Below are 16,806 nucleotides of genomic sequence, written 5' to 3' on the forward strand. Positions count from 1 at the left end.
TTCTCCATACAAAGCATGGCTAGTGTTTGAAGTGATATTCCTTGCCAACCTTATCATACTGTTATCATACGTAGATGTATAGAGCTCTGAAGTGGTTGTCCAACAATCTTTTCAGTTGCTGCAGCAGTTGTGACTTTAAAGGACAACTTTGTTTTTTTACAACCAAGGTTTATATTTTAGCATGTAATTAAAGTAAATAAAAGATGAGTGTTATTTTCTTTTCATTTACTGCTTTCTATAGTTTTAGCAATGTGCGCAATATTTTTTACAGTGGGCGGGGGCATTCTGTCCGGTGGCTAAATATGCCTTTTTTTACACAATAAAAAAGGTCCTGTAAAGGTACTGTAAATAACAATAAAGAAAACACCGGGTTATTGTGTAAAAAAATACATATTTAGCCACCGGACAGAATGCCCCCGCCCACTGTAAAAAAAGATCACGAAAATTGCTAAAACTATAGAAAGCAGTACATTTAAAAATGTTAACGCTCATCTTTTATTTACTTTAATTACAAACTAAAACATAAACCTTGGTTGTAAAAAACCAAAGTTGTCCTTTAAAGCTACAGACAGACATCCATACCAGGTGGTTCTACAGTACTGAAGAACACTCATAATAACAGAAGTGAAAATCAAAAGAATAATCTGTCCACTAGCACCAAAAGATCTCAGACGGCGAAGGAAATAGATTCTTTGTTTTGTCTTCTTACCCACTGAATCAATCTGGTCTTTCCATGACAGAAGGTGGTCAATTACTACTCCTAGGTATGTAAACGAACATACCTGGTTGATCTGTTCACTATGAATAGTAATGGTGGATCTGTGTATCTCCAGTGGAACACCAAAAACAATCTCCTCTGTCTTTTTTGTGTTAATGATAAGAGCGTTGTTATCACTCCACTCCACCACCTTATTTACTCTGTGTTGGTGCAGTCCAGGATCACTGGAACTATCTAAGAGAGAAATCAAAACTGTATCATCAGAGTACTTAAGAATGTATTGGTCTGGTTTGTCAGTGCGTCATTCAGACAGACATTCCTCAGTACGACAGCTGTCAGTATAAAGGGTGAAAAGTACAGCTGAGCTTACACAACCCTGGGGAGCACCAACATTAGTAGTTAATGCTGAGGAGAGGGTTCTGTTCACTTTCACCCTCTGTACTCTGTTAGTAAGGAAGGAAGCATACCAGTGAATTAAGTATGGATTCAGTTCCAACTGTACCATCTTTGACACCAGAATATCAGACTGTATTGTATTGAAGGCTGAAGAGAAGTCTAAGAACAGCACCCTTGCATGATTCTTATTAGACTTATCTAGGTGTTTTGTAATGAAGTTAGCCCGGAGGGAATTCAGAAAAATCGTGCACTTGGTGACAAGTTTTTGATTTGTGTTAGGGATTCTGTTACTATTGGGTATGCTAAATAACATACAAAAAAATTAGGAAAATCAAACTTCTAGAAACTAGAATAATTTTCAAGTTGGCGTCCAGGATGGCTGGTGGGAGCTTAACATGCTTATAAGCGGGGAGGGAATATATAAAAAATCATAACGATTGTGCACTTGGTGACAAGTTTTAGATTTTTGGCATGCTGTTAGGTATGGGCATAAGGTTTTCAAAAACCATCGGAAGCATGTTGGGATCGCCCCCTAGTGGTCTGTTTCCAATGAATCCAATATTAGATAGGTTAGTATATGGTTGAAACCCCAAATAATTTATAGAAGGTATTTTCAATGGATTCTGTTACTATTGGCTATGCTAAATAACATACAAAAAATCTAGGAAAATCAAACTTCTGGAAAGGCATCGTTTTCAAGATGGCACATACTCCCTCCCAGCTTATAGGCATTTTAAGCTCCTGTCATTTTAAGCTCCCGCCATCTTGAAAATTATGTCTTTACAGGAGTTTGATTTTCCTAGATTTTTTTGTATGTTATTTAGCATATCCAGTAGTAACCGAATTATTTGGGGTTTCAACCATACCTATCTAATATTGGATTCATTGGAAACAAACCACTAGGGGGCGATCCCAACTTGCATCCGTTGGTTTTTGAAAACCTTATGCCCATACCTAACACCATGCCAAAAATCCAAAACTTGTCACCAAGTGCACGATCTTGATGATTTCGGCCAAATTCCCTCCAAGCTAAGTGGACCAGTGTGACAACCGCATCCTCTGTACCGCAACCTTTCTTATAAGCAAACTGACAGGGATCAAATTTGTCTTTAGTTATACTAACACGATGTTGCAACAGTATTCTTTCCAGTGATTTCATGATCACTGAAGTGAGAACTATAATAATAATAATAAACTTTATTTGTATAGCACCTTTCATGACATGAAATGCAGCTCAAAGTGCTTTACAGAGCAAGAATACAATTACAGTTAGAACCAATTTAACAATAAAGCAAACAAAAATAAAATAAAATAAAATAAAAGCAAAAGCATAAAACAACATTAAAATAGGCAATACAGTGAGGAATTAAAAACCAACCAAAGAATCAGCTAAAAGCAAGAGTGAAGAAATAGGTCTTGAGCTGTGCTTTAAAGCTATCGACAGAGGCTGCCTGTCTTAGGTGTAATAGACCATATTCACACGGCGGCCATATTGGAATTTAACATTGAAAGTGCTGCCACCCGGGGTAGCTACTTTCATTGACTTCATAGAAACATGGCCACCGTGTGAATATGGTCTATGGGAGTTTATTCCACACTGTGGGTCCATAATCCTTTATGTTCTTTTGGACATTGGATTTTGGGTAGTGGTTTTATGTGTGAGGTTTTCCAAAACAGAGGAATTGTGTGTGTGTGTGTGACAGAGGTTTGAAATATTGGTTGCCACACTGGAGCCAACTCGGATGCAAAGTTTTTGACCTCTAACGCCGGGGATGCGCCATGACACACATGGATGGCAAACCTGGCACCGGAAGTTAGATGAATAATTACATTACAGTGAATGGAGCCGTCTGGACCAGCTCATGAACTAACATTATTTATGAACGGTTGTGACCTTTAAGGAATATAAAAGAAGACATAATTATCACGGGTTTTTGTTTCTTTTCTTCTTTTTAAAAAACATTTAGAGTAGCCTATCATTTTTTACCCCTTTTTCTCCCCAATTTAATTGTTATGCCAATTAACTCCTCTCCTCACACATGTCTGTGTTGTCACTGATGTCGTATCCTACTGACTCACCTGCCAGTGAGGAGCCCCCACCAGGAGGACATAGAGCCTTCGTCCTACTCCTCCCGTTCAACACTCCTCTCTGACAGGTGCCGCCCCCAGCCCGTAGGAGTATGTGTAATGACCGATATCACCCTCCTCCTCCTCCTCCTACTCCTCCTCCTCCTCCTCTGAACACGGGCCAGTTGTGTTTGTGTAGACGCTCCACAAAGCCTGATGCACCACACGGTGGATTAGAACCCACAGGTTGTTTTCTAATGTTTCACAGCACATCATTTTATTGAGGCATCTAAACAGCGGCAGGTCTCGTTTCTGTCTCTGAGATATCGTGAGATTTGGTTGCCGGACAGATAACAGTCTCGCAATACTTTGGCCGTTCAGAAACATACTTTGTGATCTTTAGATACCTCTATAAAATGATACATTGTACACATAGAAAAGCAACACAGCAGAAAACGATGTGTGATATATATTTAATTTTAAGTATTATATAAAGGTCTCAATGGTTCATAAATAGTGTTTGTTCATAAGCATCCAGTCGCCTCTCATAGACTCTAATGTTATGTCACTGAACTTCCGGTGTGAGTCTGTCTGACACCCAGTGAGACCAATCTGACCAATGGGATTACAGGATAGAGAAAAAAGAGATTCCTTGGATTGGCTGAGACTGGGAGGTCGGGGTTCGATCGAACAATGTGACCCAATGCCTCCCTGCTTGTCACCCAGCATGAAGGTCCCTGTGACGTGTGTGTGTGTGTCCTAAATCAGGGGTCTTCAACCTTTTCAGGCCAGGGACCCCCAAACTGATGGGGTGATGGAGCAGGGACCCCCTACCTCGTAGGGTAGGGGGGGCTACCACATATATCGTATATTTATGTATAAAATTGTGTTTTATATGTATAAACATGAAAAAAAAATGGTTGCCTTCTCCTATACACACAGGATGTCCCAGTAGTAGCCATGGTTCACATGATGCTTGATGCTAGCGTCATGGCGCTACTTGTTCCTGTTTTTAGAAAAATTTACATTTACAATCAGCACATCTACATAAACGTTCAGATTTCAGATATAAAGTGCTGATCCCCCGGCCACAGATGTTACAAGTTAAAGCACAAGTTATCTTCCGTTAAGCTATTAAAATATGTCATGTTATGTTTAAAGACAAATTGACATAATAAAAAAAAAAGTTTTAAAAACTAAAATATTGTTTAATAAAACAACAATTTCGCGGACCCCCTGGAGTACCTCCGCGGACCCCCTAGGGGTCGTGGACCCCCTGTTGAAGACCTCTGTCCTAAATGATTGATGCAGCGCAGAGCTTCTTTCACACACACACACACACACACACACACACACACACACACACACACACACACACACACACACACACACACACACACACAGCCCTCTGCTCTGCTCCAGGGCTCTTCACATGTAGAAATGTAGCAAAACATTAAGAGAACATTTTGTCTCATTTTGTCTAGGATTATTCTATCATTTTGTTGAGTCAGAATAACGCATAATACCTGACAGTTCAATTTAACTCATTAATACAAGAGTCAATTTAGGTATTTATGAAATATGTGCATCTCTAAGTACTCAAGTCTAGTACACACATAGTGTTGTGCAGTGAAGTACTCAAATGTTTTACTTAAGTAAAAGTATCAATACCCTATTGCAGAAATAGTCTGTTACAAGTACAAGTTCGGTATTATCAACATTTACTTGAGTAAAAGTACAAAAGTATTGTCTTCAAAATGTACTTAAAGTATCATGCAGAATGTCCCATTTCACAAGTTTTCAAAAGATAAAATGTATGAAAATCCTTTGAAAATAGCAGATCTACAAGCTCACAACTCGTCACTTTGTGAGCTTGTAGATCTGCTCATTTCAAAATCTATAAAGTATCTAAAGTCTTCAAATAATTGTAGTGGAGTAAAAAGTACAATATTTGCCTCTGAGATGTGGTGGAGTAGAAGTAAAAGTATTGAAAATTGGAAGTACTCTAGTAAAGTAAAAAAATACCTCAATACAGTGCTTGAGTACATGTACTTAGTTACTTTCCAGTGTGTGTTATGTGTAACAGTGTGTAGTTGGTGAATCAAAGGTGTTTTTGAGCAGGAGGTTTAATTCCTCACATTGCCCTGCTCATTCTGACCTCCCAGAATGCACTTTGGTCTGGCCTCTCTCACCCAAGACCAACAAAAAAAAAACGGCAGATCTACAAGCCCCACAACACGTGGCGGCGCGACGTGTTGTGGGCTTGTAGATCTGCTGTTTTTTTTTCGGGCGTGCGGGACACTGACACGCTAAGCTGAATCTAAATCTGGCTTTTTAACCCATGAAGACCAGGAACGCTTCTGCATCGTTTTTCTTTAAAATTTCTTTGGGCTATTCAAAAATAGCAGATCTACAAGCTCATAGCGAGTGCCGCGCTATGAGCTTGTAGATCTGCTATTTTTGAAAAATTTTGAAAATGTGTGCAAATCTTTGAATATATATATTTTTAAAGCGAACATTTTTAACTCAAATCTTTGCTTCTGGGGGATTCTACGAATGTCTTCTAAATCCTAACAGTTTAAAAAAATAAAACGTATGTTGCTGTAATATAATATCAGTGGTTCTCAAACCTTTTCATGTTAAGGAAGCAAAGATTTGAGTTACAAATGTTCACTTTAAAAATATATATATATACACAAAGATGTGCACACATTTTTACGAAAAAAAAAAATATATATACATGCTCATATGAACTTGTAGATCTGCTATTTTTCAATAGCCAAAGAAATCTAAAAATGACACAGACGCGTTCCCGGTTCTAATGGGTTAAGACTGGTTTCTACTTGAGGGGGGGGGGGGTGTGTGTGTGTGTGTGTGTGTGTGTGTGTGTGTGTGTGTGTGTGTGTGTGTGTGTGTGGGGGGGGGGGGGGGGGACAGTTTTTCTGGACTTCCGTGATGCATTTGGCACTTTAGCACATAATGTCATGATAACAGCTCTTGAGGAATTCCATCTACCCCAAGTTTATGTTGACATTGTTAAAGATGTGTACACTGGTTCATTCATTCAGGTCATCTGTGGTAAACAGCTCACAGACCCCCTCCCTCTCCAAGTAGGTGTTAAGACTGGCTGTCCATGGAGCGCTGTTAATTTTGTGTTAGCACTTAACCAATGGTTAAAATGGCTCTGTATGTGTGCCCCCGCCAATATAATTTCCCCTAACCCTGTTCAGGGGTATGCAGACGATGTCCAGTTAGCCTCTCATCATGGGGCTGTAATAAAGAACATGCTCTCCAAAACCGATTCCTTTTTGGAATGGTCAGGATTAGAGGTAAAAGAATCCAAATGTGCAGTTTTATATGAAAGACGGAGCGGAGGAAATCGCTGGTACCACTCTAAAACAGATACACCAACTGATTTCACAATTTGCAATAAACCCCTTAAAGTCTATTCACGTCACGAGACTTACACATATTTGGGCCACAAGTTTAATGTGGCAGGCGAGTGGGGCGATCAGGTCGAGGTAATCATTGCTGAGTACTCCAGCAGACTCGACTTAATCCACACATCGCCTCTGCCTCTAATCATGAAACTGGAGGCAGTCAGAATAATAGCATTGGCCAAGGTACAACATCTTTTCTCCAATGTACATGTTCCACGAAAATCACTACATTTGACTGACAAAACTGTGCACTTAGTGAGACAATGGACTGGTCTTAACACACACACACAACACGTGACATTATATTTCACAGTAAACGTGAGGGTGGTTTGGGTGTTCCCAATTTTGAATGGACATATATTGCTACGAGGCTCTCCCACTTGTTAAATATGCTGAACAACGATGACCAGTATGTGAGAGAGTTTGCACGTTCATCTCTATTTCTGGACCTAAAACGACGTAAGGTCCCCCTGGCATGTGGCTCAGATCCTTGCTTCCTAGGCTTCAGGAGGAAACCTAGTGGAAAGCTAGACAGTCGCTCTCCCGGCTTCGGTGTGTGGTCAGACTGGCCGGACTTAAACGATCTGTGCTCTTGGGCTGATGTTACCTTGAAGTGGGTAGGGTCTAACTGTCTCGGAGGACTTTATATCTGACCCCAGTATCTCTGTCAGAGCATCTATGACTGTGTGTGGAACAGAACACCAACTCCCACTGACTAATGCCCGAGGTCGCCTCTTATGGGCACAACAGCAAAGGCAGCGGCAGCATTGGACTGAACTGAGATTGCAAGGGAAGACTGCATGTCTCCCCGCTGCGGATCATTCTGTCTCGCACTCTGTGCTAAAAAAGTTTGCTTTAGACGAATGCATTGTTGTCTTTACTCTGAAAGCGAGGTTGCAGGTTTTACCATCTAAACTTAACCTCTCCATCTGGTTTCCAGGCAACCATGCTCCTCACTGTATACATCATGGTCATGAACAAATAGCTGAAACCATGTCCCACATCTTAAATGGGTGCCATGTATACAGGGGACTCTACATAAGTAGGCATGACAGAATAGTGGATTTAATATCAAAAGATATCACTTCTATTTTCAGGTCCTCCATCATGCTGTATAAGCATTCTACTGTGAAGCCGAGCATGTTTAACCTGTGTGACGATGATTCTGTGTTCTCTAACATTTCAGCTAACACCCCTGATGTCATTGTTGTTAATGAAAACCATAGGGAGGTGTTCATTCTCGAGGTCGGCTGTACTTTTGATTACAGCTTAGAGGAAGCCTTCCTAACCAAAGTGCTAAAATATCATCAGCTAGAGCAGACCATCTCTCAGCTAGGCTACAGATGTAAACTTTTGGTTTTTATCTTTGGTAGTCTAGGGCACGTGCACAAGTTGGTTGTAAGGGGCCTGCAAATGGCCGGCCTTTCCAAAAGGTGGGCTAAACAATTAGCAAGGTACTGCTCAATATCAGCTATTATAGGAAGCCGCTCAATTTGGAGGAGGCGTTGCTTCCTTTACCCATGATTGTTGTCCGCTGTGTTTGACAAGTATGCCATCTTTTGTTTTGTAACGTTGCTCTGCTTTACATGCGCTTTGTAACTAACTGTTTTCCCTTCATCTGACTGCACTGGCAGTGTTTATGTCCTTTGTACATCCTGTACTTCTTATTATGTGGACATAAATAAATATTTCAAATGTGGAGTGTGTGTGTGTGTGTGTGTTAGTGGAGTGTTTTCATCGTTGGTGTTAATGTGTTTAGGCCTGATGTTTGTTAATAGTGGTGGAAAACATCGCCGGACGTCTTTTCTTGGATCACAGACTCGGTGAAAGACGTCGCTCAAAGACATACAACAGACATACAACATTTAGGGCTCATATATATCTTTTTAAATTATTTAAATTATTTTTTGATATTCTTTGAGGCTTTTTTGGGCAGTTTTCAAATAAAACCTACTTTTCTCCTATAGGTCCATCGGCTCATCTCTGACGCGTCCCGCCATAAACTCTTGCTGCTGGTTGGTCAGTGTGTGGAAGGGGGCGGGGACATCGTGCTACAGAACGGAAGCTTCTCGCTCAGCGATTTGGTCCAGATCTTCACTGACGCCGAGGTGAGTCAGACGTGCTGTGACATCACACTGATGACATCACACTGATGACATCACACTGACGACATCAGGGATCTCCATATATGGGCATAAAAGGGACATACAGACTCATAGACAGAGATATATCACCGGTCTTACCCTGAAGGTATTTGAAAATAAATCATAATCGTAATTGAACTGGGGACCCCCCAATATAATCATATTTGAACTGGGGACCCCCCACCCTGATAAGCACTTAGAATTGTAGGCGTTGAGGCATTACATTTAGTTTGACTCGGTTCCACAGATAGATATTATGAAAATAGCAGATCTACAAGCTCACAGTTGTGAGCTTGTAGATCTGCTATTTTTGGCTAACGCTCTCAGAATAGGGATGATGGCGTTCAAGTGGTTAACTCATTCACTGCCAGGAATTATTCTCCGTCACTTCCTTCCTCACAGAGATGGGCTCATTACACACATGGGGGTCCGGTAGGATTGGGAACAATTGGCCGGTCCATTCCAGAGATATGGCCGTTTGAATGTGGCTTGTTTTTAAAAAAACACAATCAGAGAAAAATGGACTTATATAAATATGATGTTTATATGATGTTAATAACTTATTAACCAAACAGTCTTTGTTGTTGTTTTGTTTTCCTCTCAGATAGGAGAGTTGCTGAGCTCAGGTGATCCGTCTTTAAAAGGCATCCTGACCGTCAGCTGCCCCGACTCTGGACTCTGGAGGAACTCTGAGCTGGACAAACACAACCTACAGGTAGGACTACAAACATAACCTGTAGGACTACAAACATGGCCTGTAGGACTACAAACATAACATATAGGACTACAAACATGGCCTTTAGGACTACAAACATGGCCTGTAGGACTACAAACATAACCTGTAGGACTACAAACATGGCCTGTAGGACTACAAACATAACCTGTAGGACTACAAACATGGCCTGTAGGACTACAAACATAACATATAGGACTACAAACAACCTGTAGGACTACAAACATGGCCTGTAGGACTACAAACATAACCTGTAGGACTACAAACATGGCCTGTAGGACTACAAACATAACATAGGACTACAAACAACCTGTAGGACTACAAACATGGCCTGTAGGACTAAAAACATGGCCTGTAGGACTACAAACATAACCTGTAGGACTACAAACATGGCTTGTAGGACTACAAACATAACATATAGGACTACAAACATAACCTGTAGGACTACAAACATGGCCTGTAGGACTACAAACATGGCCTGTTGGACTACAAACATAACCTGTAGGACTACAAACATGGCCTGTTGGACTACAAACATAACCTGTAGGACTACAAACATGGCCTGTAGGACTACAAACATGGCCTGTAGGACTACAAACATGGCCTGTAGGACTACAAACATAACATATAGGACTACAAATATAACATATAGACTACAAACATAACCTGTAGGACTACAAACATGGCCTGTAGGACTACAAACATGGCCTGTAGGACTACAAACATAACCTGTAGGACTACACACATGGCCTGTAGGACTACAAACATGGCCTGTAGGACTACAAACATAACCTGTAGGACTACAAACATGGCCTGTAGGACTACAAACATAACATATAGGACTACAAACATGGCCTGTAGGACTACAAACATGGCCTATAGGACTACAGACATAACCTGTAGGACTACAGACATAACCTGTAGGACTACAAACATTGCGTACAGGTAGAACTACAAACATAACCTGTAGGACTACAAACATGGCGTACAAACATAACCTGTAGGACTTACTAATAATAATAATAACTAGAAAAAGTGCTCCTCGGAGCACAGGTCTCCGCCAGGTCAGGTAGGCTATTGTGCTCTCCTGGTGGCGCTATAATAGGCCAACGTGAAAAGGGTGCCATTTCTTCTTAGGCCTTGCACGACAATTAGACACTGACTGCATTCATGATTTGAGGCATTTTGTTAAAAACATGTGTTTCGCCAAATTAGACCTGTTGGTGGCGCTATAACAGGACAATGTTAAAAGGGTGGCATTTGTTCCTCAACATAGTGTGAATGTGCGTGCAAAGTTTGAGCGCAATTGGACGGTGCGTTCATGATTTGCGGAATTTTGTTCAAAACAAGCCAATAATGCAAACTTTAGATGTCAATCTTAGCCAATCAGTATGGAATATGAAAAATTAAACACATCCGTCGTGATCACATGACTATAGAGATCATGTGTACCGATTTGCGTGAAATTTGGATAAAATTGGAAGGAGTAGTATAAAATAATGTGTTTTACATAAGTCGGCCTCCTGGTGGCGCTATAAAAGGCAGATGTGAAAAATGCAGGGCAAAGGTTTTTCCTTGACCTCTAGGGAGTGCGCATACAAAGTTTTACACAGATCGGTGCAATTATAGGTAAAAACACGAATCGGCCTGTTATAGTGCCACCATGAGGCTGATTTGAACATTTTCAAATGGTAGTTCTTCCTCAGCTTAATGGGAATGTGCGTGCAAAATTTCACGGAAATTGCATGCTGTGTTCATGATTTGAGGCATTTTGTTCAAAACGGAGCATTCCTGCAAACTTTGGAAGACATTTTTAGCCAATCAGGATAGAATATGAGAAATCTGAAAGACTTGTTTCGTTTAATTTTTGGACAAAATCTGTAGGAGTACTGTCAAAAAATATGTTTTGCACAAATCGGCCTCCTGGTGGCGCTATAACAGGCCCATGTGAAAAAGTTGGGTCAGAGGTTCTGAATTGGCATCCAGGGAGTCTGTGTGCACAGTTTCGCAGCGACCGGGCCAACGGTGCCAGAGATTAGCTGTTCACAGACAGATGGACGGACGGACACACAAACAAACGGACACACGGACAGGGGGTAAAACATACTCTCTCGCCATGCCTTTCGGCCTGGCGGAGACAATAATAATAATAATAATGGAAGTTATAAATGTATAAATATAATAATGATGAATGTATATAAATGCATAATGTAACCTCCAGGACTTCATAGAGATCCGTATCAGAGCTGGAGGGTTTCCAGGAGTTATAATTATCATAATAATGATAATAATGTAACCTCCAGGACTTCATAGAGATCCATATCAGAGCTGGAGGGTCTCCAGGAGTTATAAATATCATAATAATAATATTAATGTAACCTCCAGGACTTCATAGAGATCCATATCAGAGGTGGAGGGTCTCCAGGAGTTATAAATATCATTATGATAATAATAATAATATTAATGTAACCTCCAGGACTTCATAGAGATCCGTATCAGAGATGGAGGGTCTCCAGGAGTTATAAATATCATAATAATAATAATGATATTAATGTAACCTCCAGGACTTCATAGAGATCCGTATCAACCCGGCGGTGGTCCTCCCAGAGATGGAGGGTCTCCAGGAGTTCACAGAGTACCTGTCTGAGTCCCTGGAGCCCGAGTCCCCCTTCGCCCTGCTGGCCCCGCCCTCCACCGTGGGCTTCCTGAAGCTGTGGCGGCCGTGCTGCTACGTGTTCCCCGGCGGACGGGGAGACTCCGCCTTCTTCGCCGTCAACGGCTTCAACGTGCTGCTGAACGGCGGCTCGGACCCCCGCGCCCCCTACTGGAAGCTGGTCAGACATCTGGACCGCATCGACTCTGTCCTCATCACTCACCTGGGGACTGACAACCTGCCAGGTAGGGTTACTGGGCAGTGGTGGAAAGTAATTAAGTATGTTTACTCAAGTACTGTACTTAAGTACAATTTTGATGATTTTTTACTTCCAGTTTACACTTTGACTTTGATGTTATGCTTGGGGTGCCCAAGCATAACATAGTTAACCTAATGCCTTTTTTAAAAGCCAACCTTACACAGGATTTAACTGAACAATTAGTTAGTAGAAACCCAATCTGGTAAACCATCGTCAAATAAAACGGAAAAACAGCGCCCCCAGCTTTTTTCACTTTTGCATTTGACTCTGGGGGGGATTAACTAGACCTATGCGGCTGGAAACCGGGGTTTGGTCTTTGCCCTCAGCCCTCCACTTCCGGTGAAGAAGAACATGGATGGTTTTGGTTACAAGCCCACTTGTTTCTATGATGAAAGAACAAGTTAACATGTTACTAACTTTCCGTGGTTTTGTCGGCTATTCTTAACACTTGCATGACTAAGCCATCAATATGACCGATTTTGAGAATTTAAAGTGGATTATCTTCTCTCATGAAGCTCTGAGAAAGTTCCCCTTTCATGACTTTTCCTAAATATTTGTTTCAAATCATCTCCTTTTTTTTCTTTCTGAAACTTATTATAAATATGAAATAAATACCATATATACCATCCCAACCGTTATATTTCGGCTAAATTGACCTCTCTCCCCCATGGAAGAGTAGTTCACACCTCCAGACCCCCCGCAGAGCGCCCGTAGACGAGCAGACTCGCTGCTGCACAACGAGTCTATGTTGCCATGTCTGCTTTTTATCAATCTGGGAACCCATCGCCAACTGAAAATGAAAAACAGCGCCCTCTGCTGTTTGTTCTATGTCTGTTGGCTCTGGGCGGACGATAACGTAACACCAGAGCACAAGGAAACCGGTGTTTGTGATGCGCCTTCAGCGCATCACTTCCGGTTGGTGCGACTATGTTTTCATTCCCACTAACAATATTTCTACACGGAACACTAACACCACTTCTCCCAGAGAACATGGATCGTTTTGGTTATAAGCCCACTTGTTTCTATGATGAAAGAGTAAGTTAAAATGTGAATATATTTCCGTGGTTTTGTCTGCTCCGCGGACGCTATTGTTAAATTAGTTTCGGTTTGTTTCGAGGGGGAAAGATCGACGGACATGTGAATCCCGCCCACTGCATGTGATTGGGTAAAGCGCGGCCTACTTCCTGATCTGAATGCGCACTCGTTATGACGAACCTCCCCGACAGATTCCAACGCAGTGCAGAAGCTGTTCTTGAGAGATTAGCTTTTTATAAGCGACTTTGGGCTTGTTTTTCACGTCTTTCTATTATTATTTTTATTATTATTATAGATATAATTACATTATAATGGTAATACTTTTCTACTCCACTACAGCTCAGAGGCAAATCTTGTACTTTTACTCCACTACAATTATTTGAAAACTTTAGTTACTAGTTACTCTTTTTCGAATTCAGTCATTGTAAAGTCACTTTATAAACAGAAAAACAGTACATGGAAGTAAAAATGAGATCCCCACATACACAAATCATGATGACGTATAGGAGACAGACAGAAATACACACTAGCCTACTGCTTCATGTCTCACTGTTTTCTCAGGGCACAACGTATGCAGTAACATTTTCATAGACCTGCCTGCTTATTTCTCTCTCAAAATTTGGCAACCCATTTCACTGCGCTGAAGGGAGAGGAGAGGGACAGAGGAGACGCTTCTGTCAGCGTGGACAGCTGATAGAATGAGAGCTTTACGCTCAGACAATAATGTGAATATTATATAATATAATATTGGTTTATCAAGAGATATCCATGTGTTTTGGACAATGGAGATAGTCACGTAATTAGACAGTGGCTTCAGCGTTCTGCGTTCATATAGGCTCCATGTTTCACTGAAGAGTTTAATGTGACGCTACAGATTGCGCTGTTTTATACGCTTTTTTTAATAAAGATTTTACATACAGAATCTGCAGTTACCATTACATTTTATAATACTATTTTAAATATATATATACTACATTACTATTTTATAATGTTTCTGCCTGCCTACAACAACAACATTATGTGGGCTCACTGACTCAGCAGAGTGCAATTGAGATGTTAATGGCTATTTAGAAGACAATGGAACCCCCCACTGTTTGGGGGAGAAAGTGTGAACTAGTCTGGAGCCCAGAGGGGAGACAGTGGCCAATAGGATTTGGGGATCAAAATGATCGTTTTTCAGGCAGTCTGGGGGATAATGAAACCTTAGTCATGCGAGTGTTAAATGAGTTTTGGTTTGTTTCCAGTGGGAAGCGAGCGCACAGATGTAAATCCCGCCCACTACATTTGATTGGGTAAAGCGCGGCCTGCTTCCTGATCTGAAGACACGCCCACTTGTAGCCAATGTGCACGGGTTCTCAACGGGGCTCCCGACAGATTCAAGCGCAGCTCTGAATCGGTTCTTGAGAGATTAGTAGAAACCAAATGAACCTTAAAACCATATAACCAGGGATTGGTTACACAAAAAAGAAAACCTTCAACTCAGTAAACAATAGAATGAATCACACACACACAGAAAACCTCAGTTTGACTTTGTATTGAAACGGTCCCAGCCCTAATATAAACCCTCTAGAATTTGTCAAACGCACCTGTAGAGAACGTACTTGATACGGTCTTTTTTAAAGGTGTCATGACGTTCAGATTTACAAACCATTAAAAGTCTTTGTCATGGTCCTTCAAACGTGTATTAAAATGTTTTAACTGAAAAACCCACTCCAGTGAGCCATGGCATTTGTTTTTCTCTGTGTTCTGAGGCCTTTTCAACTGCAATGAAAATGTTGAGGGATTTTGCCTGTCAATCATAACCTCTGCCCCCCCCCCCCCCCAAAGGAAAGGACAGGAAAGGGGAGGGGAGAAGAGGGGGCGCGGATTAATGGACCATGACGTCAAAGTCCAGGGGCCAATCCCAGCACTTTGTTTTTCTATTCAGAAAACCCCAGACCACAGAAAATCCACTGAATGTTCAACGTTCAGGTTTGTGGGGTGTAATTCAGGTCATAAAACAAAGCAAAAAATAATAATTAAATGAATGTCATGGGGCAGAACGTTTGCCATAGAAGACAGCATGTCTTCTATGGACCATAGACATGCTGTCTTCTATGGAAGCATGTCACGCAGCGAAAATAGCTGATCTACAAGTGGGGATGACCAAGGTCCTGCCTGTTCTGTCATCCCCGGGGCAGCATACAGCTGCTGACCAGACCAGGATGGAGAAAAACACACGTCTGTGTTTTTTAGCTTAGTTGTAAATTATAAAGAGAAGGGGGTAGTGTTTTATACCCGCGGTCGCGTCGAGAACAAACAAAAGAATGAAGCGACCGGACATTTATTTACTGCGACACGTTTTGAGCTTGTAGATCTGCTATTTTTGCTACATTTGTGTGACCTACAGTAGAATGGCGAAAAAAAAGTTCAAATACGGAGAGACAGTATATGTATGTGTTCCTCTGGAGTGAGTGTGGAAATATAGTGGCCCTCTACATCATCAAAGTTGCATCACCCCTGCCCTAACCTGTCTGTCTGTCTGCCTGTCTGTCTGTCTGTCTGTGTGTCTGTCTGTCTGTCTGTCTGTCTGTCTGTCTGTCTGTCTGCCTGTGTGTCTGCATGTCTGTCTGCCTGTCTGTCTGTCTGTCTGTCTGTCTGTCTGTCTGTCTGTCTGTCTGTCTGTCTGTCTGTCTGTCTGTCTGTCTGCCTGTCTGTCTGTCTGTCTGTCTGTCTGTCTGTCTGTCTGTCTGTCTGTCTGTCTGCCTGTCTGTCTGTCTAGGGGTCAACAGTCTGCTGGTCAGGAAAGCAGCGGAGCAGGAGGAAAAGGTACAGAGGTCATGGGTCAACAGTCATTACATTGTGTCGATGATCGCTATGATTTGATCGTCTACATTGTTTGAAATTCATCTCCTTGAAAAATGGAATTGACCCGATGTCTTGCCATTACGGCTGCTGTGTGCGTAGAGCCTGTTGTCAACTAATATCCTATATATCTGTTATTAACCCCTTCAGGAGTCTCAGTCAGGAGGCTCTCAGAGCAACGAGGAGTGGCAGAAGAACCTGATCTCTCCAGAGCTGGGCGTGGTGTTCCTCAACGCTCCTGACAGACTGAAGACCCTCCACCCAGACCCCACCCAGATGAGGTGACACGCCCTGCTCACTGCTCTAAGCCAAATTCAGATACAATTCCAACAAAAGCAAAAAAACAACATTAAATGACACATTAATGAAAGAAGGTTTAGACTGATGCTAGGTTCATTGTTTACCTGTGATCCTTTAGTTTACTGAGACACTACACTGTCTCTGTATTCTATGATCCTATAGTTTACTGAGACACTACACTGTCTCTGTATTCTATGATCCTATAGTTTACTGAGAC

General features: G+C 41.6%; 1 protein-coding gene across 2 annotated transcripts in view; it reads left to right on the top strand.

Moving 5' to 3' along the window:
• Positions 1 to 16,806, top strand: part of map1sa (microtubule-associated protein 1Sa) — a 45,279-nt gene that overhangs the window by 6,246 nt on the left and 22,227 nt on the right. For both annotated transcript variants that reach the window (XM_080431418.1, XM_080431419.1), the window contains exons 4-8: positions 8,589 to 8,729; positions 9,370 to 9,480; positions 12,063 to 12,396; positions 16,207 to 16,253; positions 16,440 to 16,570. In XM_080431418.1, the coding sequence (XP_080287544.1) occupies positions 8,589 to 8,729; positions 9,370 to 9,480; positions 12,063 to 12,396; positions 16,207 to 16,253; positions 16,440 to 16,570 (764 nt within the window). The remainder of the gene's footprint in view (positions 1 to 8,588; positions 8,730 to 9,369; positions 9,481 to 12,062; positions 12,397 to 16,206; positions 16,254 to 16,439; positions 16,571 to 16,806) is intronic.

The sequence above is a fragment of the Gymnoscopelus braueri genome (genome assembly GCF_963280865.1).
Source record: "Gymnoscopelus braueri genome assembly, chromosome: 6".
In the NCBI taxonomy this organism is placed as follows: domain Eukaryota; kingdom Metazoa; phylum Chordata; class Actinopteri; order Myctophiformes; family Myctophidae; genus Gymnoscopelus; species Gymnoscopelus braueri.